We start from the raw sequence: 26,334 nt of genomic DNA, 5'->3' as shown, positions 1-26,334 counted from the left end.
TGTTCCAGTCCTTGTACAGAAAGTACAGTGTGTTCTGGGACAGGAAAACTACATTAACAACAAGCACTGTGACCACCTTTGTTACTGAAAGTTCCTTTGGAGTACAAACTTATCTTATATATATATATATATGATGAGTATATGATATATATATGTTGTTGTACATATAATATTCTGTTGCTCCAAAACCAGCATTGTTTGACTACAAAAGTACTGACTGGTGACTCACGAAACTTTCCAAGCACATATTTATCAGTCTCTCTGTAGACTTGCCGCAGTGTGTTGGCAAACATTTTCCTTTCGTGACAATAGTGTGTGCAGTTGGTGCAAAGCCACTGTAACATATCTGCATATCTTGACAATGAAACAATGTATGATTTCACAAGTTGTTGCTTCTGGCTGTCCTGACACCAAACATTAGAAGATTGCTATGAAGAAAAAGGAACTTGATGATATGAAACTGGAACACATTATTCAAATGGGACCAGAGGGCAAACTGGCACTTAGTAAACCTCTCTTACAGTTTGAGTGACCTGAATATGATCTCCTCTGCCATTTGGGTGTGGTGACTCTTCACCTATTGAAACAAAATCCTCCTAAATGCCCATAAAACCCTGTTATTATAAACAAGCATTTGTGCAACTACTTAATATACAGTTCTCAACTATAAAAATTCCCATGATCTTGATTCTTACCCTAACAAAACACACAACAGTCTGTACCTGCATTTATTATGAACATGCTTGTGAAAGATTTCAGCCTGAACCCATCTTTTAGAGAATTTACATGTAAAATGACAAAGCTCGCAATCATCTCCTCAATACCCCAAACACGTACCTCATCCTTTACTTCCATCTCCACAAAGGCCTTCTAATTCGCAAAAAAGAATAAGATAGAATCAACATTGTGATTTTCATGTAAAGGCGAAATAATGAGGTCATCTCTCAGAGGAATAATCCTCCCTGTAGTGGTGTATAAAAAGGCAGTTGATTACTTCCCGCCATGAGAACAAGAAAGTGAAACTCCATTTTTATTGTCATTTATCTCAAACCTGTTCTCCTGCCCTTCATTGTTGTTGTGTCATCATCACAACACAATAACAATAAGACATCTTGTGTCCCATAAAAGCAAAGAGTTTTAACAGTATTAAAGGTAATTTTTAAATACTTTTAGCAGCAATATATTTACAATTCATTAGGTTCATTTGTTAAAGAACCACAACTAAGGTAAACAATATTTTTGGCCTCAGAAACTGGTTTCCAATGAGCCCCAAAGTTCCTTTGTAAAGGATGCTGTAACTTGTGCCTCATACCCCTTCATGATGGTAATGTGATTTTTCTTTTCTTTCACCTTCCTAAATTTGGCTAATGTAGTGGCGCTTTTCCACTACACCGTTCCAGCACGACTCTAAGTTATTTTTATCTCCCATCCCAAAGTGAAAAACGTGCCATAAAAAACACACCTCCTTCCTACAATGCATTCTGCCGTTGGGCCTTGATTGCAATCGAGCAGATTTGATACAAAAACAAACCTGGTGATGAACCTGATGAAACTTGCATCTGTAACACGTAGCCACTCTAACCGACACAGCTTTACACCACATGATACATAGACAGAAAGTACACAAAACAACCGATACACACACTCAGGATTAACAATCCTGCATATCTGTGACAAAATGTTCAACAAAGGTCATCAAATGAAATGACTCATATGATCTGAACCTGGCATGCATGCCAAAAACACACTCACACATACAAAGGGTCCCTATCTTCCTCTAAGAAATATATTTATAATGCTCAGGAATTTGAGGAATCTCAGAGGGAGTGTTTCGAGCAAACAGGTGACCTTTCTGAAGGTACCTTGTTAGGACTGCATGACCTAATCAGTCTTCCTTTCACCTTATTTCCATTTAACACAGGATCACGCAAACTGACAGCACAGCAAGGACATAAATTACTGTCAGACAGTTACGCATAGGCTCATGTTAACTGCTAATGGTATGAGATCCATGAAACTAAATCAACATGTAAAGACAAGATTACCTCTGTTGTTTTGGCTCACAATATCGCCATTATCAGAGACAACAATACACAGTTAGTAGGACAGTGGGTCCATAAGGCCAGAGTTAATCGCTACAAAGCTGCTACCGTGCAGCTTTCCTTCTGGTCAAACTCCATAAGCCTTGTTTACAAAATTACTACAAAACGAGCAAAGAGCAAAGGTTAAGGTACATCTATACAGGGTTTAGATGCAGAATCCAGATTTAATCCCTAAATGAAATTGAAAAGACACCACATGAAGAGATTAAATTATCTTATGTGTTATTAGCAGGTAACTGTGTTTGTTTTGTTATACGATTGAAGACCTCTCATATCAATCTGTGGGTATATTTGTGAGGCTTATTATTATTTGACTACTACAACTGATAACAAAACAATACTCGATTACCTTACTTTGGTAATTATGAAAACTAGATTACGACCGATATATCGATCAGCCAATATTATAGGCCGTTATTGGCCTATCACACATATATCGGTATTGGTGTATATGTTGTCTGATATGCACCAATACTTTTTATTTTTGTAAGTTATGTAAGCAGCATTTTATGTATATTTGATCCTTTTTCTTAATTAAAGTTAAATATATACATAAGGTTGTTTTGTTGTGTTGTTATTTATTTATAGTTATTTATAATTATTAAATTCAAGTTTACTGTTTCAGACTACTGATGTCATTTTATACATTAAAGTTTATTGTTAAGGTGTAAAATATCATGCCTCAACAAATGATTGATAACCACATTTGAGAGATCACCGCAAAAAATGTGTGTTAATGTTTATATTCTTTATATTATCCGCTGATATATCGCAATCAGAATTTATTTTTACCCCCTAAAATCTGTATTGGCATCAGCCCCAAAAATCCAATATTGGTTGGGCCCTAATGAAAATGGTTTACAACTAATAATCTCCTAGCTGCTGACTCAGGTAACTGCTCTGTCATTGTGCTCCTAGATCTAACTGCAGTTTTTGACACAGTAGATAATTTAATTCTTATTCACGGGTTAAATCAATTTTTTCTTCCTTAAACTGGTTCTCCTCATATTTGGCCAACAGATCTTTCGGTGCCTTTATTAAAAACTAATTTCTTCCTCAGCCCCCATGTCCTGTGGTGTATTGCAAGGCTCCATACTGGGTCCAGTCCTTTTTTCCATCTATTTGCTTCAGCTAGGCCACATTATTCAAAAACACTACACAGATCTAAATCCCCCAAGAGCCTAATCACTACAAACAAAATTATCTCAATAACTGTCTTCGATCCAGGATGGCTGCAAATATTCTCCAGCTCAATAAGAATGAAGTTATTTTATTTGGACCACAGCCTTTGACCAACATTATTTTCCTAATCTTGGCCCAGTAGCCCCCTCTTTTATATCACATATAAAAAATCATGGAATCATATTTGATTCAGGATTGAAGTTTGAATTGTATTAAAGCTCTCCCTTGTCTGCAACTCGCTGTGTATCTCTCAATGTTAGAGTTTGTTACATTTCAGATAAGTATTGAGGTTCAATACTAAGGCCTTCATACTAGTCAGATAAATGGAAGAGGAGGAGGAGGAACAATGTGAGCAGAGGGGTCAGGAAAAACAGAACCCCTTGTTCCTCCTGCACTGTAACAGTCCTGGCATGGCTTTTAATTAACTGGCACTGTGCCTGCCATACCAGGCATTTAGTGGGCAGGAGGCCCCTCTGGCATCAATACAGATCATCATCAGGGGCTCAGTTGGAGGTATTCAATTTTCTGGGCAAGTGTGTTACACAGCATCGTGTCCCACTCCTGCATTAAACCACCTCTGATTGCATTTTGGGGATACCTGAACTCCTTCCTAAATCAGAGGAAGCGTCTGGTAAAGAGTTTGCTATGATTATTGCCAGCACCAACAATCTGCCTGTCGTACACAGCACAATTATTGCTGAGAACTCAATAGCAGCACATTAATAACTGGCACATAAATCACACTGAATAGTTGACAGTGATTTCTGTAACCTCAAGGCCTATTTTGGAAATTCATATACCATTAACAACAACTTTTATTGTGGTTGCCATCACAACCATATTCAAAAGTCGCTCCCAACTTTATAAAAATCCATAAATGTACAGGTTGCAGTATTTCTAGTAGAGTGGACAAAAAAGTGAAAAAGAGGAATTCATGGCCCCTGCCTGATGTGGGAGGTAGCCTCTCAATTGACCTTGGTAGGAGAGAAATACCTTATCTCTCTTCACAGTTTACTTTCTCTTACAAAACTCTCAGCTTCACCAATGTTGTAACTAACCATGGGTAGCACAATATACGGCAAAGATTGGGTAATGCAGTCTACATACATATGTAACAGCCAATCTTGACACACTGTTTATGCGTTCATCATCTACCAAAGCTGCAGATTTGACTGGGAACATGTTTCTACATATTCACCTTCTGTTGTGTGTATAGTTTGTCTGTGTGAAACTGAATGTGTTTGAATCGTGTGGAAATCCCCACAATACTGTTCCTGCTAAACTACAAGCTCTGGGCTTCCACTTGGAGAAATGGCAGCAAGAGAAACAGGCGGAGTCTCCTCTGTCTGTAAAGCAATTAGCCAAGACTGCACAAGCACTGCCAGACAAACACACATAAAACAATCCTAACCAAATGCTGTTGCCACTTTTGTGTTATTGCATGACCCGTCTCTGTAGGACAAGGTTTTCCTGTTCCAGTTCTGACTGCATCGCTAAGAAGAAGGTGCTATTAATGAGGGTATAAAACTAAAGTTTGTTCTCACAATTCACGCTGAAAACTGAACAAAACTAAAAGTTCTGTTCACTCAACTTGTTGCACAGGGTGCAAAGAGGAAAACCGGATTGGGATAGTGCAGCGTGCTGACATGTGAGTGCACATGTGCAAGCTCCAACAAGATTTGCTGAGCACAACTCTGGGAAAAGTCAGTGTTCTGCAAATTTCTTGCAATTTCTTTCTGGAAGAATGTGAATACGTTTTTATGAGTTCACAATGTGTGTGAGTTGTTTTTTTTGTTTCAGTGTTTATAGTGTGTGTGACGACACATTAAGATCCACTTTGTGTATGTCCCGTGTGGATGGCAGCCGCAGTGCAGCCTTTCACCCTCCATGTAACCTGAAGACCAGGTAAGTAAGGTATGGTATCACAGAACAGGACAGACAGAGATTTTTCACAGCAAACAAAGAGAGCTGAGGGTCAGAGGGTGAGTGGGAAGTCTGTCTGTTCAAACATCCCTCCAGTGAACAAACACACATGCCTGGGAGCTAAGGAGCAGGATCTTCAACTAGTTCCCAGCAACTTATTTCTTCTCTTAGATGCCAGGTTATTAAACTAAACTGCTCTCTATGGAAATTCATTTTAATGTGCCTCCAAAGAGTTCATTACTATGATACGTTACAGAATTACACTGGTGGGTTTTATACTGTTAGCAACAAATTTCTTCACTTGGCAATTTTATAAAGCTGATTATATTTTCCAAGTTGGGACCATATTCTGATCTCCCTGTGGTGATGCAATTCAAGGGGGCTTTGTCGTTCAAAAATGAAACTACATGACCGAGTTGTGTTATTGGAGGAAACATTATTTCATTAAGAAGTTTAAATACATTTGGTCAAACCAGTTTTAAATGAACAGAGTTTTCCACAGCATCAACATATCTGACAAAAAAGAGAGGATCGGCTATCTCAAGCAGCTTTTAAGACCCTGAAATGAAAACTAACAACTTCCTGGAAGGCAGGAAATAAATATTGGTACTCCATCAATGGCTTGGTTTGGGAAATTATTATTTTATATGCAAAAAAAGTTAATAGTTAAAATGGTATACTGTTTTAACATTGTGGAGGCATCATTTCATTTAATATTTTGGAAATAGTCTAGGCCAGTCTTTGACTATGGATAACTACACCACAACTAAGAGGATGGAAACACCCTCATAAAATATTAAAGGGGATTAAATGGCCGTTGAGCATCCTGTGGGTTCTTACCATGACTGTTTCCGTGTGGATGGCTCTGCTTTCCTGACTTCTGTCCCCCCTTGTGTCCACCCTGATGCCCAGCAGGGTGCCCATCCAAGGCCAAGTCAAGCGCAGGACCTAGGCCCAGGCTCTGCCCATTAACACGAAGATCCTTCCTCTTCCTGCCTTTCAGCCAGCCTAGAGCCCTGCCCAGGGAGTGACTGCGCTTCTTCCGACCCCTTTTGCTGTGCTTCTCCTGGGCAAAAATCTCAACCACATCCTGGGGAATCAGGTCCCCAAACCCCAGTGAGTCACGGTTTGACATGCCACTTCACCCTGGAGTTACACCCTGAAAAGAGAGAGGGAAAAAGAAATACAAATTTCAGTCATCATCATCCAAGAACCACATGTGCTGGCACTTGAAGAAAGGTAATAACTGTGGTTGACTAAAGGATCATAACAGATTTGTTTGATTAATTTCTATCGTTACGGTCACCCACTGGTTTCAATTAATGCCAGTGCGGTACTAAACTCAACTTGCACAAACGTATTAAGGCTGGCTTTAGGTGGTCCATCATGGTGAAAAGTGACAAAAAAGAGAAGCTGAAGCTATTGCTTTGATTGTATTACTTGCGATTAGTTATCCTGTCATTGTGTGCAGCTGCAAGCAGGGGCTGGTATGAAAACCAAGTTTGCTGTAATTTTAAAGGAAATCACAACATCCGAAATTTGAGATTTGATGGCTGCAAAGGAACCTTTAAAATTCTGTTGCCAAATTTGGTCGCCTTACAAGAATTTTCATAACTGCTTACGTATGCTTTTCTGTAGTTGCTGGACGTTAGAGCAAGAAAAGCAGCAAGGTCTCAGTGATGGATTATATATGCCAAACAAGTTTGAGGTCTTGGCAAGGTGACTTTCGTCTTGAATGAAATTAGTCTTAAAGGTTTCAAATTAAGTTAAAATTCAGTAAGACAAACACTGTACTATAAACACAGCATTGGACGTGCCCATAGTTACATTGGACTGCTTATTCTATAGATCCCTCCACTTGGTATGTGTGTGTATTTGTGTCTGCGTGTCTCCGTGGGTACCGCTCATTCAGCCCACACGTTCAGCCTACACTGACCCCCCCTCCCGCCTCTAAACCAAACTTCACAGTTCTGCAAAGAAAGACCTGGCACCGCTCCCTTCATTCCACAACATGGAGTCATAATTCACAAAGCCGCACCCGTAAACTCATGCACTTCTACACACAGGAGCAACAGCACAAATCAGGAAGAGGTAAAGAACAGAAAAATAAACAGTCCCAAATGTGCACTGAGGCTCTTTCAACATATGGTGTCCTTTCATATCAGAGTAGTTTCTGTTTCATGTCCCTTGTTATGTTTAATTGTCTTCCATTATTGTGTTTTTTTTGTGGTAAGTGCAATGAGCTCATCGCCTTCCTTCTGATTACTTCCTCTGTCCTCCACCTTGCTCAACTTTTCTCTGAGACAGATTTCCCAGCCTTGCTCATGTGGATCTGTGGCTTACACTCAGTGTCTTCCAGCTGCGTACTTTATGAGATACTTATCTCCAAATCACAGGCTAAAAGAAGGAGCCCGCTCTTAGAATGACAGGAGTAAAAGCCAGTAAATAAGTAGCCGAAGTCGGAAGGAAGGTGGGAGTTTGGGAATTCTGATTTCTATTGAGAAAAGTTCATGAAAAGTTTTTGGCTACTATGATGCTTCACAGTCATGCGTGAAAAACACTGCCGAGAAGTTTTAACACATGCAAGGTGTGAGCAAACAAACCAAACATCTTTTTAGTAAAAGAGTCTCTAGGAATACGTGACTGCCCCAGACGAGAGTATGAAACTAAACCACAGAAACCAGTCATGTTCTCTCTGAGGATTACAAATGTGACTTTTCCAAATAGGAGGGATGAGAAATAAGAAGACACTGGTTGGGTATCGATGATATCATATGGAAAATGTCCAGGCAGATGTACACTTTTCAAAGCCAGGCGCCTGACATACATTAGCCATAAATTAACCTTTTATCAGTCTAATCTTGACAACGTCAGAATCTCAACACTGGAATTTGCAGAGCATCATTTCAAAAGCAGGCACTGAGTACATTAAGTAAAGTGAAATATGGTTCTACCTTCTGCAGAAAGGGTGGTTTGCATCCAATCACATGTAAGAAAGACTTAAGATGAGTACTTGAAGTACTTGAATACTTTTATAAACTTTATACAAATGTGGGAATTTTTAAAGTAGTTTGTTATATTCATGTAGCCAAGCTGTACTTGTTATTCACTGCAGCACATCCTAAGTGGCACATCTTGTACAGAGTAGATGCACTACGAGGAGTGAGTTGTAGTGAAAGGCCTTTAACAAGATGGAGCATCCATCTTCTCTAGAGAAAAGCGTCAGGCCTCTCCCTGCACTAAGCCCTGTGTTTCTCCTGCTGGAAATTACAGTCATTTGGGCATGACTAAGATCCGTGCATCTGTATTGGCAACAGTCGCCAATAATCAGACGCCTCTCTTGGGAAAAGGGGGCTGGTTCATTCATTTATAGCCCGTGGGCTGCTGAGAGTAAAATAACTCCCTGTATTATTTCCACCAAATAGGGACCAGAGTAATGCTAAAAACTCTGTAAGAGAGCAGAGGACCACCCAGTGAACTGCCCTCTACTCCGGTCACAAGGAGTTGACTCACACTACCACTTCCATGGTTACACATAGCAACCTGCAATTTTCAGTTTTGCAAACAAATTTAATGGTGTGACGCATGCAGCAGAGTGCCCTTTTATTTACAATTTGTCCAAAGGTTTACTTGAGTACACTTCACATCTCTTAGGTTTCTTTACAGTAAAAAGTTAAACATTTCAAAGTTAAAACATCAACATCTTAATTACAGACTTGCAGACTTTCATTGTCCCCGCAATTACTTAACCCCCAACCACACCTCTCAATTCATAAAAGTTGATGCACAAAAGAATTTCAAATCTGATCTTTTTTGAAGATTTGTAGCACAATCCTGACCAAAACCCCCAGTGACATCTACACCATGTCACATCAGAGTCTATCATATTATCATAAAGGACATAACCTAGTCATGTGCTCTCAGCCGATTTACAAACAAAAAAGTTGTACGTGTTTCTCACACACACTATACCCGCTGTGGTTTTTCAGCCCAGCCCCAGTCCTGCTGGAGCAGGCATGTGTTCCAACATGCTGTTTACTTATCCTTTACAAAAGACGTCAGGCTCTCACATTGGACAGGAGGTACTGCTTGAACACAGGTAACCTCAATGCAGTGTCAATACCTGCAGCAATGACTGATTATCTGACATTGACAGCAGTGTGTACACATCAGCTTGAAGCAAACTGGAACTGATAATAGTTTACACACTGTCAAGAAATAGACAGTGAGACTCAGAAAATGGCAGGTATTGATTGTGTACTTTTGACAGCTTTACTGTATATTGCAGAGCTCGGGGACATACATTCCAGAGCAAATCTGGGTCCCCTCTCCATATTTATGCAGGCAGGTCAACAGAGTTAAAGCAATGCAGAGCACTGACACCTGCTTGCCTCAAGCGAAGCACAGAATCATACGTTACTGTGCAGACTAAGCCAGAGCCCAAATCCAGGATTAAAAACCACAACCATCTTGATCTGACACTGGGTTGTCTGAATCTTTCTTTAACAAACTGGTGTGTGAATGAAAAGATGGAAATCCAGTTCTTGTTATACTTGAAAACTACATTAAATCCATGACTTAAGTGTCCACACCCTGAACATACCTTTGCCAAAGATGAACTGCTAATATATTGTCTGTCATTAAACAGAATGCCTTTAAGGTGGGATTTACACCACCGTATAATTCAGAGAACTGTCCTGAAGTTAAAAATAGATTCTCACCCCTTCCATTGTTTTATGTAACACACTGCACCCACGTCGCCAGAAAGTAGGTTCGAATGATGCATAAAACACCATCTGACCCTTATTCAGAGTTTGACAGCATAAAAAAACAGTGGACTCTCACAATACTCGTTTTGAAGCAGAAGTGTAATCACACCCTAGTTGACACCGACAAATATGGACAATGTGAATTTCACAGGCACAAGTGGGAAGGGGTGGGGTCTCCAGGAACTGAATCTTTGACTGCACAGAGGGAAGCTGACAGAGCAGACTCCACTGCTTCTGGATAAGGCAAAGCCAAGAGGGAGTGGCAGTGATACAGGCAGCCACATTTGTTTGAATTAGGACTGGCTCAGTTTAACCAGGAGGCCGTTCACATCTACGTACGTCTGAACAGCAGAGTTTGACATGGCATGACCTAGCCGTCAGTGGGCCAGGTTAAGGTCGGGCTGAATACAGCTAGTCTTCACAAGCAGGAAATAATAGATTAGCAAGGTTAAAATTTTCATTTCCAGAGTGTAAAATGGGATGTTTTGGATCTGTTCCAGTCTTCCTGCAGAAACTAGCAAAAAAATAACAGCTTGTTTGGGCAATAACAGTTTTTAAACTACTCTTAAAATGAGTAAATGACAAGTGTTTAAGCAGTGTGAAAACTGGTGTTACTGTGCAGCACCTGCAGGCATCAATCAGGGCGTTGCCCGTCTTCTCTGGGCATTATCAAACAAAGGAGAGCACTGCTACCAAAGAGCAGACTTAAGTAACCCTGTCTGGGGTAGAACTCCTCGCACTCCTTACAAACACTTAGAAAAACTTGTGATGGACAATGAGCCCACCAAGACATAAACTGTAAATGCCTGAGAAGCTTTAACAATGAAAAACGGTGACTCTTGAGCTCAGCTGGAGTCAGGCATCAATGAAAGATTTCCGATCTTAAGCGAAGTGGCCTCCTCTTTCACAGTTGACTTATTTTTGTATTGACAGGGAAGATAATGATGCCAAATAGCTAAAATAAAAATGTTATCTCAAGAGCCAGAGTCCAGGTTGGCCACAAGTTTCCTACAATTTGATTCTAAACCAACATATCATCATAAATACACAGGACTTCGACTGAAAGACAACCCCTTACTGACATTATGTGGTCCCTTTGTTTGGTGCAGAGAGGATAAAGTTTCAGAAAAAGACCATGTAGGTAATGACAGTTATAAAAATAAACACTGCATAAACACAACAACGCAGTAAGATAATAATGACACAAATAAAGCAAAGCGCTATGTAACTGAAGTCACAGGGGTTCAGAACAGTGTGTGTGCGTGCAGTGGTAGCGTGCAGAGATCTGTGGACAGGGTAATGCAGTTGGCGTGCTGCGAGGCCACTGAAGCCATGCAGCAGCTTGTCTGGTAAGAGCAGTGGCTGCATTCCTGAGAGATTGATAATTACCAACTGAGGAACTCTTCTCTCCAAATCTGCTTTCACCCACCCACCATCACCTCCGCCTCCATCCCCTCCTCTTGTTCCCCTTTTCGCCACCCCTTCCCACCTCCCCCTGCCACACATCCCTAATTCAGTGGCCTATGAGACCGAGCCATGAAAGAAAACAGATAATGGCTGGCGCATGAGAGTCATTTTGAGATAACATTATAATACGTGGTTGTGTGCACTGGCTTGCCATTATTGTTCACTGTGTATCCTTTTCAGAGGGCAGTCACAAATATTTGAGCTCTGTGGAAATTATGTGCACACAAAATATGAAAAATTATAGATTTTCATATATAAAAAGAGTTTTTATATTATTATATTTGAGTGGCTAGCTCATATTTTGACTATTTTGTTACATACTGTACCTAAAATGAATTCATAAGTAGATGGCAGAGAAAGTTGTGTTTGTGTTGCAACTACGTCTCAAACTAATTGTGATTTCATTATCCTAATTTATCAACTAATTGATTGGTATATAAAATATGAGAATAAAACAGTTAATATAATAGTCAAAATAGTCAATTTCCTGAAGCCCAGAGTGAGGGAAACTGGAACGATTGACAATTTTTTAAATTTCAGATCTACTATGATGAGTAGCTGACATGCTATAGTGTCAGATATGTACAGATATATGATCTATATGTGCAAACACATTTTGTTTAAAATGTCTATTACAATATCTTAAATATATATTCTGAAATAAAGGCAATATAATATGTGCAGTCAGGACCCTCAGATCATACAATGTTTTTGATTCAGTCTCTAGTATCTTAGTTTCCATTGTTTACTTCTTTGTTTATTTCCAAAAACAGGACATAAACATTGTGGAAATATAAATGTTCTCCGGCAGTATTCAGAAATGGAAGCCAACAGAGACTTTGCACAGTTGTTAGCTTTGCTCCCAGAGGTTGCCAGGAGTCTAGGCCTGGACCGCAGCCTCTGTGGAGCTTAAGACCTCTGAACTGACAGGTCAGACAGTGGTAAAAAAGCAACTGTTATGCGGCAGCAGTGACCATCTTACAATGAAGGCAAACACAGCTGGACGCTGCAGTTTAAAAATACATCCTGGCATCTCAGTGTCTCTGCTCAGCCCCAGTCAAAACAGAAACTCTGCAGCCGCATTGAAATTCTTTCAGTCTGAAGCTCACTCAGTCTGAAAGCCGACTAAATGGACAGCAGTCAAAGAAAGATTAAGCGCGGGGGGAAAAAATTTGGATCAGAACTCTCAGAAGGACAAGAAGAGCAAAAATCTGGGTGTTATTGTGACATTGTGAAATTGGTATGTCTGTTTGCTTTCACACTAAAGCCCATTACAGATATTGATTGCATTTTTAGAAGAGATAAGTACTCACTGATGAGTTACTCATAAACTAATCTTGCTGATCAACAGCCCACTCATCAGCCAGGTGTGTACCCCCCCCTCCCTTCCCCCTCTCCCAAGCCTGCATGACACATAGACACACACATCATTTAGCAAACTCTACGTAATCATGAGTCTTTAACTGTTACAACATCAATTATACTTCCTGTTAGTCTTTCTTGACCAGCAGCTTTCACCTTTCATCCACTGAACTGGCACTTCATCAATGACAACAAACACAGCAAACATGTTCTGCAGCTGTGACTTTCAAAAAGTTTTAAAACTCTTTTACTTACCTGCTTGTCTCAAGTATCAGACCTACTGCACCATATCCTAGAAGCAGTCCTATTTCCAGTGAAATCTTTATCCTGTTATATCCCTCATCTCTCACAACCTCTGTGTTCTTGTCCCATCTCTACCCTGATGTCTACCTTGATCTCTGAATCTCAGGCATCTACCAGGTTCTGCTGTGCCTTTGGTGCTTACATAACACACCTGTAATCTCCATGGGTACAAGCCCTGGCATGGCAGGCTGGTGAAGACAGAGCACCAGTATGAAACACACCCTTTCTAAACAAATGGCTCTGTCTCAGCCTCACCTACTAGAAGGTATAAGAGATAAACTTGAAGCAAAAGGGCTGAAAAACAACAGCCAATAACTGTTGATTGTTGGAAGCACAGTTTTCAGTAAAGTTTGGACCCCATTTCTGATTCCATAGTCCAGGAGAAGCAGCGGACAAAGAAAAGAAAAGAAAAACAAAACAAAAAAGGGGGGGGGGCACAGAAGGTCATGTTATCAGGTTAATCAACATGTAGTGTGTCTAGCATTATGGAGGGCACATCAACTGTCATTGATTGGAATAGATTAAACCATTAAACCAGAGTACCATGCTGTCAAGCAGTCACTTGCAGGGTCAGTGATGGAAATAACACAATAGTCTTGATTGTCATGGGTTCCACAGACGAGCACTACAGGTCTTAAATTACATTCACTTAGGATCCCTCAAGGCCAAGCTAAGCAAATCTCCCACACCTAGTTTTTCATGAATGCTGATACTCATGCCATCCACTGGCAGCTCAGTTTATTTAATCAGGGTTGGACTTTACCATCAGGCAAGGTAGGCAACTGCCTGGGGCCCCAAACCTCTACAGGTTTCTTATTATATTTAGATATGACAAATATTTAATTATACTATTCAAACTCAATGTATACGAAGTACCTTTATTTCACTGTATTCATAGTTTTTCTTTTAGAAAAAAAAGTTTTCTGTTGTTCTTTTGCCTGAGTTTCAATACCAACATTTAATTATAGAAAAGGTGAAAATAAAGCGAGACAGAGTTTGCCTGGGGCCCCAAAATCACTATATCCGCCCCTGTATACTTGATACTGCTGGTTAAGACATGAGCAACTGGTACATTGATCACACAATACACGAATTAAAAATGTACTTTCTGAAATTGTTTAAAAGATGATTAATTCGACTCTAGTGTCATTTTAAGATTATTTAATCTTTTTTGTAAGAACATTAAACTATATTTCAACCATTTAACATGCCTATATATAGTTTAAGAGGGTGTTAAGAGGAAATGACACAAGACATGTTAGACATTGACACTTGAAAAACTTTACAAAACGAAAAAAAAATCTAAACAACTGATGATCATACCTTGATTAACTTTAATGATCCAGATGGGCTGATTTAACTCCAGCCTCTCTCCATTTGAAGCGTCTCCCTTCTGCGTCCTTCCTCTCCAACTCCAAACTTTCACCGTCCGAAGGAAAACTTCAGGTGAACCATTTCCGTGACAAAAACACTTGAGGAAGCGACTGGAGTCTGGATTTGTTCGTACCCGGCCGGTACAGATCCGGATGCTAGCTAGACTTCCCCGCCGTCTATGTAGTTTGTCTGCGGGCGCTCCAGTGGAGCACACGGGGGGAAATGAAGAGAAGTTGCGCTGCTGTCGACCTGTAGCTCCCACCTGGAGGCTGGGCGAGCGCTCAGGTGCGAGACGTGTGCTCTGCTGCGGTCAGTGCTGTGAGGACATCTAGTGGCAGGATGCAGGAATAACACCTTACATCTGAACAAGGGAGAGAGATGGTCATTTTCTTTTTCCACGCTTAGTTTGCATGTTACAGCGTGACGTCAAAAAATGTTCTGCTAAGACAATGTTTTTACTTTTAAATGAAGGTTGAAAATCACGATTCCTAATTTTTTTGTACATGCACTTTTACAAACACAGTATATTATGAATAATAATATCTAACAATCAATAGACAAGATTTACATTCATGTTAATTCCAATTTGAATGTTAAATCAAAATGTAATTCTTAGATCTCACCAGTTTTGTTTAGTTTTTTGTCTTTTTGTTTGTTTTTATTTCATCATTATTATTATTAGTATTATATTAGTATTAGTATTATTTTTTTTACATTTGATCATTTTATTGATCCCATGCAGGGGGACAAATTATTCCTCCATGCACAGTGACAAATAAAATATGCACAAGTCAGACAAGTCACAGCAGATCATATAAATACTGCCAAACAGTCATTTAAACCCTTTGTACAGTACAAAATCATGCAAAATACAGAAGACACACAGTTAATATGCACCATACACATTACTTTCTGTCCTGTGGAAACCATGTCTTTAGAACAACAACTTCATAAAAAACAAAGTTCATGAAATATAATAATAATTTAAGTTTAAGTTAATAAGGCCTGTTTGATTTCCACTTATTTTAAAATATAACTGTGTAGAATTTTCTCACATAGTCCTTTGCATACATTTGAATAAACTATGAGGTTTAGCTAAATGGGTGACAAGGGGACAATGTTGCCATGGACTGATGCAGTCATGTTGTCATAAAGGCAGTTTACATAAACATACAGTGCCCATTTATGACAGGGCCATCATTGTTTTCATACGTTATTTAGTTTTATTGTATTTCTAATGGAAAATATGGGATATTATACAAAAATTAGTACAACCCTTCACCTTGTCTCCTTCATTACATTCCCTCTTCGTCGTTTTATATGTTACCATTTGTATTTGGGAAATGCAAAGCACTACAAACAAATACTGTATATAAACCATGCAAACTTTATGGACAGCTGACCTTAATACTTCAGGAAGCTATTAAAAGAAAAGCCTGCATGGGCCTGCTAATAAACCTCTGCCTGTAGTCTGCGGGAAAATGTTCAAGGTAGGAATTTGAGGAAAGTTAATTCTCAAACCATTTTCAACAATGATGTCACATAAAAACAGGCTGTGAAGCTATATAAATATAACTCTTGCTAGCACCCAGGCTGGTCAAGACATGTGTTAACTGGTGCATTCAGAGCATGTGGGCCTGTCTGCTCCGAACACTGACACAGTTAGTGCTCCCATGTGGGGACATGTGAGTCCTCCGACAAACCCAGAGATAGTATTTCTACCGCGACTCCAGTTGTTATTAATAAACACAAAGTGTGCCTCTGTTTTCCTGGAGACATACACACTGCAGAGAGATCCTTAAAGCTGAAAGCAAATTGGGTTCACAGCCGGCTGTACCTCTTGGAGCTGAGTGAGTAGAAATAGGCCCTATGTGTTAATATGTATCATTATTGATGAATGTATGACTGAGAGATGTTAAGATCCTCCTGTGTGTGATCTTTGGATGTCCTTTTTAGGGTTTACAGCAATCACAATTGTAAACAGCTACATTAAGTTTATCTGTTATGCAAAATAATTTGAAATGAATGACCTGATTACAGGGATTTTAACACCCTAATCAATTATTGATGTTGGCCTTTTGATTAATGGCAGCCCTCTTGTTTTAAGTTTCTCTTTCCTTCCTCCTTGTTAGCAGGTCATGGACAATCAAAGACTAACAGATGATAGGACTGACATGTTATCAACTGAAGACTCAAACATGGAATTCAGATTTGCTGAAGATGTCACAGAAAGCAGCCATATTGACTCTGATGTGGACACAATCATCACCCCAGAGGAGCGCACACAGCTCTCCATGATACAAATAGACCAGGGGGACTTGGACAGCTTAGGACAACTTTTTGAGTGCTGCATCCAGCATGTGACTCAACTAGAGCTGCAGAGGGACGAGCTGATACAGGAGCTCCTGCAAATACAGGAACCCATGCTGCGAGTTGTGGAGCATCTGAGAGGAAAGCTAGTAGACACACGGAGGCTGGTCACTCTGGCTCAGCTGGATTATATCGCTGTTTATGAGGAAGTACAGCAGGTGAAGAGGAAAATGTTTGCCACGGCCAGAGAGTGCATTCAGAACCAGGTGACACTGTCTGCACATGAGTACGAGGTGGCTCAGTCTGCTGTTACACAGGTAGCCTTCACAATAATTTAATTCTTTGTTTTGATGTGGTTGTAATTCAGGTTTTATCCTGACCTGCCCCAAGTGGACACTTAATTTTGCAGCTAATACTAAAGCCAGTATTACATAAAACATCATGTTAATGCAGATCATCCTCATAAAATCATGATTAACAATCACCCTCACTTTATTTGCAAGTTTCTGTAAAAGTAACTTCCATAGCTTATCTCAATAATGCCACTGAGTATTATTTGTGTTTCTTTAAAATCAGTTTTATACCTATCCACAGGAGGAGCTCAGGGCCCATATTCAAAGTCTGATCCAGGAGTTGTCTCAGCTCCGAGAGGCTCACCAGAATGAGCTCAACTCCTTAAAGGACCAGGCCAGTAAGCCCTGCAGACCAAGAGCCATGAGTGACGTCAGCCAGTGCCGGCAGGCTTCTGTCAGACTGCAACGGCGGCTCAGCGGCAGCGTGCAGGCACTGGAAGGATGGTACGAACCCCGGCTCATGGTGTTGCTGAAGAGGAGGCAGTTTGGGGAGGACACCGTGAGAATAAGCAGGGAGCAGGCAATGGACCTGAGGGTCAGATTGAGGCCACTGAGAGAGGATAAACAGAGGCTGGAGATGGAGAGGTCCTGTCTGGAGCAGAGGTTCCACCTGATGGAAAGGGAGAGGGAGGAGAGTATTGCACAACATAAGGTACAGTGGTTTTAGTCAGGTAGTGTAACAGATACAGAAGGTGTTTGGTAAAACTGTTCCAACTCAGACATGTATCCACTTCAGGAGACTGTGGAGACATTAAAAGAGACTCTGAGAGAGCTACAAGTGGAATTTGAAGTTCAAAGAAAATCTAAGAATAATTTAGAGGAGCTTAAGGACGGCCTTTTGAGAGAGCTGAGATTTCTCAGGTAGGTTTCTTTTTAACTGTTTGACTATAGACTACAAGCATCAGGATAAAAACTGAAATGACTATCTTGTTTTATAGAGGCTGTGATGAAACCAGTGAAGTCACTGCAGAGGATCCCTAACTTTGTTTTCAGTGGATACTCTTAAACCAGGATCCCCACCAGACCAAAGTACAGCATTGCATGTGTATTTAATGTCAAAGATAAGATCTAATATGTTGCACATCTTAAACCTGGTATTCATTAATTTAATTTTTAATCAATTCATGTTGTATTTGAAATTACTCTTTTGTACAATTTAACGTCTAACATGCTGTGCCAAGAAATCAAGCAAACAGATTTACTGTAAATATTTTATTATGAATATACTTAAGTACACAAGAGTTCAGATGCAGCACAGAAAAACACAAAAAATGCAGAGAAAAACACATACAAGACAAACAACAAACAATCTGGAAAATTCATCCTATGTGAATCAAGCAAATAAAGTAAAATCTACGTTATGTACAATTTTAATAAAAATGGATCTTGGTATAAATGTTTTGAGGGAAGAAATAAAACCATACAAAAGGCAAATCTGAATGATGAAGGGCACATCTTTCAGGTTTGATTACAGATGAGAGTCAGAGTTGAGTACTGGAAGTTTGAAAAACTAAAAAGACCTAAAAATCCAACTGATAGACTTGTTTTAAATACTTTAACATTATGACAGCTCAGCAATTTATTCTTTCGTTTTCTACAAAAACACTGCTGCCCAAAATGTTAATTAAAAAGACATTACTGCTAACGCACCCAGCAGTGGAAAATATATCAATTTTTAACAAGCAGGTCAAAGGAAGAGATGTGGAGACGGGAATCATGCCTGGACCTCTGAATCTGTAGCACCTTCTGGGTCCTCGTCGTTGTAGATGTTTTCAGCCTGTAGAAGAAACGGTTTTAAAGTATGTCTTATCCTTCTGTCGGCTTTAGCTTTTACAAAAATGATATAACCACATAATTAAATGAAAACAATGTAGCAAACAAAGTTCATACCATCTGCCAGACTTCCATAATATTGTCCTCTGATACAGAACAGATGACCCATGGCTCGTTGGGGTTCCAGGAGAAGTCTGAGATCTTAGCTGTGTGTCCGCCATGGATGAACTAAAGAGGAAGAGAAAACAGGATTTGTATGACACTTAATATTCATAAAATGCTTAATTTAAAAATACACTAGGGGTGCAACTAACAAGTATTTAATCAGTCAATTATTTTAGTTCCATTAGGTCCATAAAATATCAGAAAATGGGGAAAGATTTCTTGTTTTGTCCGGACCAACAGTCCACAACCCAAAGATATTCAGATTATCATCATGAAAGACTAAATGATCACATTAGAGAAGCTGGAAATAGAAAATGTGGACTTTTTTCTTTACACAAATTAATGACTCAAAACAATGAATCAATTATCAAAATAGTCCGTAAACAACTCACCAGCAGCTCAGGAGGGCCGTCCTCAGCATCTTCAGGAGACTGCTCCTCTCCGATCTTACTGAGGTCCCAGACGTTGAGCCGCCTGTCTGTGCCGCTGGAGGCCAGGATTGTTTCATTATGAGGAGACCACTGAACCTGTTCGGGAGAGATGGGCCAGATGTTACATTTCTGCCACAGCATTCTTCATAAACATAAAACTAAACATAAATAACCACCATCATAAAGACTAACATCTGTAGCTTGTTCTGTGGATTCATGACTACACTACTGAATCTGATAATATGGATAACAAGTATAGTATGCTGAGTTTACTATTGCCAACTAACCATCGGTTTCCCCCCTTTTACATTTCAACAGTCAGCATTTTCCAGATTGGCCAAGAAATAATCATGCAACAAACTTAATTTAAGTAACTAACTGAACTGAGGTTCACTTCTTACCTGGAAGATTTCGTCTTTATGTGACTCAAAAGAGTGCAGCTTCAGTTTCAGGTTCCTCAAGTCCCACAGAGCCACAGTCTTAAAAAAAAAAAAAGTAGTCAGCTTCCACTGATTAAACTCATTACACAAACAAGACAAAAATGAGAGCAGATACTTGGACAGTAATGTGCTGTGTAATAAGAGAGCGACCCACTTTATCTGCAGAGCCAGTGGCCAGTATGAACTCGCTGTAGGGATTGAAGGACAGGCAGTTGACCTCAGCGGTGTGGGCGTCCACTGCATGGCTGGGCTTGGAGGTGTTGTTGGACCGTGTGTCCCAACTGTTCCAAAACAAAGGCCCCATTGTTCAAGAAAAAGTCGAAACCGAGCAACAACTTTGTTTCTCACAAGTCGTCTGTGAGGTGAGCAAGTATTGTTGTCAAGTTGGAAACAGCTTACATCATGAGTTTCTGGTCATCAGCAACAGATCCAAAGAGTGACTCATGGAGCAGGTGCCAGGAGACGTCCTCGACCACAGCAGTGTGGCCTGTGAAGATTGTCTTGGCGTCAACAATTTTTCCTTCTTTGGGCACAGTGCTAATGTCCCACAAGCAAATAGTCTGTAAAGAAAGCAGAGAGAGGTAAGATACAAATCACTTTAAGGCATAAAAACAAGTCTTTAATGTACCACTTTGAAAAAAAAAAAAAAAGACATGTCAACACATTAGTTAAATAAGTGAAGTAAAATAGTAACAAGCAGGTTAATTGTAATATAAGCAAAGTCAAATAAAACACTATTCAAACAGGATCAGAAACATGGGACAGAAAATTCAGGTCTGCTTTAAAATGTTGCTCACATGGTCATCAGAAGCACTGAGGAGGCAGCCGCTGAGGTTTGGGTTCCAGGAGAGGCCGTAGCCTTCTTTCTGGTGACCTCTCAACCGCAGGTCAGGGGTACATTCTCCAGAGGGGTCTAGAATGAAAAAGTAGCCATCAATGCTATAAAATGGTGCAGAAATAGCACATGTCATAGGCACAACAGAGGCATAGCATTAAACCCACCTGGTTTGGAGGGATGCTTTGTGTAATCAAAGACCAACACGTCACTAGTGGGGGTCTTGGTGGCGATGATGCAGGGATTCTGGGGCATGTAGCGGGCTCTGTTCACCTCTCCCTCATGGTTGATTTTGATCTCAATCTCAATTTTACCACTTACTGATCCAAATCCTCCAAACTCTGAAACAATACACAAGAAAAACATAACATGGCAATTACAATTACCCTGTAATTGATCTTTCTCTCATTAAGTAAAACTTTTATACTGCATTTTATTCTCCTAAAATGTAACCATAATGAAAACCTTGTCTTACAGCATTTAACATCTAATTCTGTGAGAGATTTTGCTCCAATTTAAGTTTTAGTATAGGTTAACTACAATATGTCAACTTTGTGTTGATATGCATGCACTGAATTATCAAGCCTTTGCTCTTGCAATGTGAAATTGTTGCAGTTGTGATGAAAAATGTTATACTGACAACATACTTTATCCATTGATTCATGTATTTTGTGTAAAACTTTAAACATAAAGGTGCTTAAAATGCATATAAAAATCTCTCACCTCCTTTTTCACTGTCATAATGTGAGGCGTCAAACTGGGCATCATCATTTGGGAGCTGAACACTGGCTATAACAAGGTGATTTTGCTCATCGGACGTGTGTGTCCCCAGAACCAGCCGGTGCACACTATAGTCTTTTCCCTCTGGTCTGTGAAGAGGAACAAAACAAAAACATTTTCATTCAATTTTCATTCATTCGCTCATTCCAGGAAGAAAAACGTAGGCTGCCAGGCATGTTTCGAGCGCGTGTCAAGGCACAGAAGTTCTCCTACCTGGTGACATCTGGCAGCCACTGGGCGGTGAGACTGGGCCACTCCAGGGCATGAGTCATGACCAGGTCGTAGAGGAAAGGGGTGTTCTTCTTCCAGATCTTGTACTCCTCATTGATCACCCTTTCCTCCACAGCGTCATCAAATGCAGCTGCACAAGTAATATTCAAAACACACCGTTGTCTTATAATGATAGTAAGAACTATGTCATGCAGCACCTAATTCAACCTGGACTGAACAGCATGTGTTTAAGGTGACATAAAAGTTATACTCCATCCAGCAAAGTCTTCTTGTTTACTTGCACTTTGGTTTGTCCTCCTGCATTACTGCATATTGCCAGAGTTAACACAAGAATCATAATCAAAACCTCATCCTATGTTGAACAGTAAGTTAACCAGCACAGGTAAATTAAGTCGGGCTGTCTAGCAGCTAACATTAGCTAAAAGCTAGCTGGCGACAATGATAGGAGGTGCTGCCTGGCGCGCCAACACACACCGGTCCATCCTCACTTGTAATGTATATGTTTGTGGACAACACACAAACTATTTGAACCACCCAATTCAGACAGGTGAACGCTCTTACCTTCTTTGTCAGTCATTGTGTCGCCGTTAAACAGCTGATACCGGTGGAAAAGGGGATTAATTTGGGGGAGACCGCTCTGGAAACCGCACGGCACGAGAGGCTCGCAATGGCGCCAACTCCGTCGGAGAGCGAGCAGCCAATCAGCGTCGACCGAAGCCGACAGGAAATCGTAACGCTACATCCGCCCACCCCCCTTTCTTCTTCTTTAGTGTTTATTTAGCACACGCGGAACTTCTTCCTCATATTTTCACCGTGTTGTAACCAAACAGCAACATGCTAAAGTTGAGTTTTCTTCACTTTTTAAAACGATAAACAAACTCACAGCTCTAATGGATGACCGTGAGCTGGACCTGACAGAGGCGCAGAAAGCTATAAAGTCAAAATATCCGCCAATAAACAAGAAATATGAATGTGAGTCTGAGATATTGTAGGTAGCTTAGCTATTTTGTTATCTTTTCACAATCAAGTTACCTATAAGTCACCCTAGTTTACTCTTGAAATAAATGAAACTGTATCTAACTTGAACGACATATGCAATATACAGACTCATCATTTCTGCTTTGGTCTAATACGGCATGTGTTTGATTATCATTACAGACTTGGATCATACAGCAGATGTACAGTGAGTGTGGTAAAAGTGTCTTATCAGATGTCATGTTTCTCTGTTATTCAGTAGGGATAACATGTATTAACCTCTGATGTGGTTTCTCTCACAAGAATCCACTCGTGGGGAGGCTCTCTGGAGGAAGCCTTTGAGCAGTGTGCCATGGGCATGTTTGGCTACATGACGGACACAGAGACTGTGGAGCCCATAGATACTGTTGAAGTGGAGTCAGAGGGTGAGAGCGCAGATTATGTGCCGCTGTCACTTCACCACAAGCCTCAACTATACCTATTCATATCATGCTGTCACCAAATCACTCAAACTTTACTCCGTCTCTAAAGGTGAAGACATGGAGTCGCTTCTTTTCCACTTTCTAGATGACTGGTTATACAAGTTTAGTGCAGAGCTCTTCTTTGTTCCCAGGGTGAGTATATTGGCCACCAGGGTTGGGAAGATTACTTTGGAAATGTAATAAGTTACATATTACATAAGTAATGTTACTATTTCAATGACTTAATGACTTAATCAAAGTAATGTAACTTATTAAATTTGATTACTTTTCTAATTTTCTAACAAATGTTTTTATCTGTTAGGGTAAGTGTACCCATTAAGCACCAAAAAAAAAAATGTTCAGGTGTTTTTCCACAGATACTGACATGATTTATAAGGGAGATCATCTCTTTTAAACAAGATTGGTCTCTTATTTGAAAATGTATTCATTAGTTTATGTAGATTGTGGAATATAAAATAAAGAAATTTTATGGAAAAAGTCTGGAAGGGGCTGTGACACCATATAAGCCCATGTGTGCTCCAAATAAGCCCACGTTATGATTTATTTACAAAATATAAAAAAGACTGAAAGAAGGAAATATAATCAAAGAATTAAAAACAGCAATATATGTATTCAGTTACATGTTATATATTTTTAAAAACGTTATATTTAAAAAAAAAAAAAAAAAAATGTTATATTTTTTCCTAACACTGAATTGCCACAAATCAGTTATGCAGTGCTGATCATATCATGCATTTAAAATCATTTACAAGAGATATGATCAGTCAGACTCAAGGCATGTGCTATATACATCCAAACATAACACAAGTTATTTTACACTGCAATGTAAATATTGCTTAAAATTTGTAATAGATGCTTGTTTGATGCAGATTGTGTGTAGACCGTCATTACATACTGTATGTCTAAATTATTAAGTGATGATTTATTTTCTAATGATATTCTGTTTTCAGGAAGTGAAAGTTGTGCACATAGACAGAATGCACTTCAAGATCCGCTCCATTGGGTAATTTTGGGTACCTCTTACTTTTACATGAAAATTATTATTCATATATGAAGTGGAATTGTGGAAAAGTGGAATTTTTAATACAGAAAATGTCATTTCCATTAGGTGTTTACACAGTTTCTTTGTCTTCATGACATTTTTTGTGAGAATGTTGAATCCGTATATATATTGTTATTCCAAAATGTCTCAGATCCTTGTAAAACAAATAATAATAAAAAATCTTATTCTCTTGTTTGTTGAAGTTGGGGTGAAGAATTCTCTCTGGAAAAGCATCCACAGGTAAGTCAGTTCAGGAAGTCTATTTATGCAGCATGCACAATAAGGATCTTACTTAAAGATTTCTCAGAATATAATGCTGTAAAGAATTCAATTTAAAATAAAATTGTAGAAATCATATGTTTTCTAATTGAAGACTAACCTGAATTAATAATCAAAGATAAACTCCTAACTGTTATGCACTGTGTTGTCATTCTAGGGTACAGAAGTGAAAGCCATTACATACTCCGCAATGCAGATCCACGATATAGAAAAACCGGAGATATTTGCCATAATTGATATCTGACAACACCTTAAGAGTTGTGGTTCGATGGAACTGAGGCACTGATTATTGAATTAGTTTTGTACCAACAATATAATTTCTCAGCATTTCTAGTGATAATAAACATGATGCAATGAGTAAGTTCCCTGGCAGATTACACATCAGTTATATGAAATTTACATAATTTACTTGATTTCAGAAGGCTTCGAATGTGTTAATATTTAGGGAAAACGATTGCATGTAAATAACGTTTTTTCTTTCTGATTTAGAATAATGTGATTGATTTTACCCAGGTTTACTTGAAATGGTTTAGCAAATTCTTATTCCTACTGTATTTATCACAAATTTGAAATTGTGTTGATGCCTTATTTGTAAACTAATCAATTTACTGTTTTTCCTTGGTATTGATTTAATGGTCACTAGTACTTTAATAAAGAATTTTCTCTGTTGAATATTTTCAGTAGATGTGGTGACTTTAGGAAAAAAAACCCAGCAAACATCATATACAAATGAATTCATAATTAACACATTTTTGTAGGTGCAACATAGTAGAAACTGACACATATTGACATCAGATTTTTAATCTTTAATTAATACAATACGGTACAGTACAAGCTTTAACAAAATTATGTACTATTTTTTTCATATAGAATTATCAAGGTATCTTGTAGCTGTTAAACATACAATGAAAGCTAAACATACACTGTGTACTTCATGGTGCAGGCCCACGCCTGTTCAAAGGATTGTAATTTGAGAATATGTGACATTAAAATGAAGAATGCCTCCAGTCACTGGAGGCAGACGGTTCTCTTATAATACCTGGTGCTCAGTCCTCTGGTCCGTGTGTCCCAGGTGGATTTAGGTTTTATTGTGGCTTGTAGGTCTCATGAATTCATGAATATACCACTAATACCCAACGTTTCTTACTGCATGATGTCACAGTCCATGTGATCATCAGTCTAGAGGTCAGGGGTGAACTTGGAGCTCATCATGTCAAGCTGCCCGTCAAACCACATGTACTAGTTTAGCTGGAGTGATCATGTCAAAGACATCCAGTGAAAAACAATGAAACTTGACAAACATGATCAAAGCAGATTACAGCAAATCCTGCTGTGATGTGTGAGCCATCAAACAAAAGAGGAGCAGATTCTACAAAACACGTTTGTGCACCATAGAATAAAGGAAGAACATGTCTGGGCTTGGGCCTTTAAAAACAACATTTCAACAAAGTTTTCTCAGACTTCTCAAAGTTGTTCTGAGTGAATAGCTCAGATTATGGAACATAATACAATTAAACAGCACAAACAACTAAATTTAAGACAATGACATAAAAGAAATGTGCAGCAGTGTATATTATTTTGATAATAGTTATGGCTAAAGCAGTATTTTCACAGTAAATAACAGATTATATTGACTATCTTTATTGTCATTGATTTATTACATGTACAAAGCACTGCGTATCAGGACACAGTGTAAAGTGACAGCAGCTCTACAGCTCTTCAGCAAATATAGACACTGTGCTGTGATTACTGGATT

At 39.3% G+C, this 26,334-nt stretch overlaps 4 protein-coding genes across 4 annotated transcripts in view; 2 read left to right on the top strand and 2 right to left on the bottom strand.

Annotated features, from left to right (window-relative positions):
• The window catches only part of LOC134000614 (uncharacterized protein KIAA1522 homolog), a 28,356-nt gene extending 13,620 nt beyond the window's left edge, over positions 1 to 14,736 (bottom strand). Inside the window, exons 1-2 of the mRNA XM_062440005.1 lie at positions 14,432 to 14,736; positions 6,048 to 6,366 (exon numbers count right to left, since the gene is read on the bottom strand). Of these exons, the coding sequence (XP_062295989.1) occupies positions 6,048 to 6,342 (295 nt within the window). The 5' untranslated portion in view covers positions 6,343 to 6,366; positions 14,432 to 14,736. The remainder of the gene's footprint in view (positions 1 to 6,047; positions 6,367 to 14,431) is intronic.
• Positions 14,737 to 16,658: 1,922 nt separating this feature from the next.
• sync (syncoilin, intermediate filament protein) lies at positions 16,659 to 18,126 on the top strand. The gene is made up of 4 exons (XM_062439782.1): positions 16,659 to 17,109; positions 17,387 to 17,797; positions 17,882 to 18,006; positions 18,084 to 18,126. Exons 1-4 carry the CDS (start codon positions 16,681 to 16,683, stop codon positions 18,124 to 18,126), a joined length of 1,008 nt encoding a protein of 335 aa, XP_062295766.1. The 5' UTR covers positions 16,659 to 16,680.
• Positions 18,127 to 18,341: 215 nt separating this feature from the next.
• Positions 18,342 to 22,465, bottom strand: LOC134000608 (histone-binding protein RBBP4). The gene is made up of 11 exons (XM_062440000.1): positions 22,362 to 22,465; positions 21,783 to 21,930; positions 21,513 to 21,658; positions 20,957 to 21,130; positions 20,752 to 20,867; positions 20,354 to 20,514; positions 20,109 to 20,235; positions 19,916 to 19,993; positions 19,476 to 19,610; positions 19,036 to 19,146; positions 18,342 to 18,922 (listed from the first exon to the last, which is right to left on the bottom strand). The coding sequence occupies exons 1-11, from the start codon at positions 22,375 to 22,377 to the stop codon at positions 18,860 to 18,862; spliced, it is 1,275 nt and encodes a 424-aa protein (XP_062295984.1). The 5' UTR covers positions 22,378 to 22,465; the 3' UTR covers positions 18,342 to 18,859.
• Positions 22,466 to 22,594: 129 nt separating this feature from the next.
• On the top strand, positions 22,595 to 25,235 carry zbtb8os (zinc finger and BTB domain containing 8 opposite strand). Its single transcript, XM_062439834.1, has 7 exons — positions 22,595 to 22,772; positions 22,959 to 22,983; positions 23,079 to 23,200; positions 23,307 to 23,389; positions 24,208 to 24,260; positions 24,503 to 24,539; positions 24,736 to 25,235. Exons 1-7 carry the CDS (start codon positions 22,691 to 22,693, stop codon positions 24,820 to 24,822), a joined length of 489 nt encoding a protein of 162 aa, XP_062295818.1. The 5' UTR covers positions 22,595 to 22,690; the 3' UTR covers positions 24,823 to 25,235.
• The last annotated feature ends 1,099 nt before the right edge of the window (positions 25,236 to 26,334 follow it).

The sequence above is a fragment of the Scomber scombrus genome, chromosome 19 (assembly GCF_963691925.1).
Source record: "Scomber scombrus chromosome 19, fScoSco1.1, whole genome shotgun sequence".
In the NCBI taxonomy this organism is placed as follows: Eukaryota; Metazoa; Chordata; class Actinopteri; order Scombriformes; family Scombridae; genus Scomber; species Scomber scombrus.
The sequence above is the reverse complement of the archived record's forward strand: the minus strand, read 5'-3'. Positions and strand labels throughout refer to the sequence as shown.

Excerpts from the sequence above, each read along its gene's own strand:
- sync (XM_062439782.1), top strand. The coding sequence starts at position 16,681 with ATGGAATTCAGATTTGCTGAAGATGTCACAGAAAGCAGCCATATTGAC. Across the intron at positions 17,798-17,881 it reads AGAGTATTGCACAACATAAG|GAGACTGTGGAGACATTAAA; the intron begins GTACAGTGGTTT and ends TATCCACTTCAG. Across the intron at positions 18,007-18,083 it reads AGAGAGCTGAGATTTCTCAG|AGGCTGTGATGAAACCAGTG; the intron begins GTAGGTTTCTTT and ends CTTGTTTTATAG.
- LOC134000608 (XM_062440000.1), bottom strand. Across the intron at positions 21,131-21,512 it reads TTATGACAGTGAAAAAGGAG|AGTTTGGAGGATTTGGATCA; the intron begins GTGAGAGATTTT and ends GTATTGTTTCAG. Across the intron at positions 19,611-19,915 it reads ATAAAGACGAAATCTTCCAG|GTTCAGTGGTCTCCTCATAA; the intron begins GTAAGAAGTGAA and ends TCTCCCGAACAG.
- zbtb8os (XM_062439834.1), top strand. The coding sequence starts at position 22,691 with ATGGATGACCGTGAGCTGGACCTGACAGAGGCGCAGAAAGCTATAAAG. Across the intron at positions 24,261-24,502 it reads TTCAAGATCCGCTCCATTGG|TTGGGGTGAAGAATTCTCTC; the intron begins GTAATTTTGGGT and ends TGTTTGTTGAAG. Across the intron at positions 24,540-24,735 it reads CTCTGGAAAAGCATCCACAG|GGTACAGAAGTGAAAGCCAT; the intron begins GTAAGTCAGTTC and ends TTGTCATTCTAG.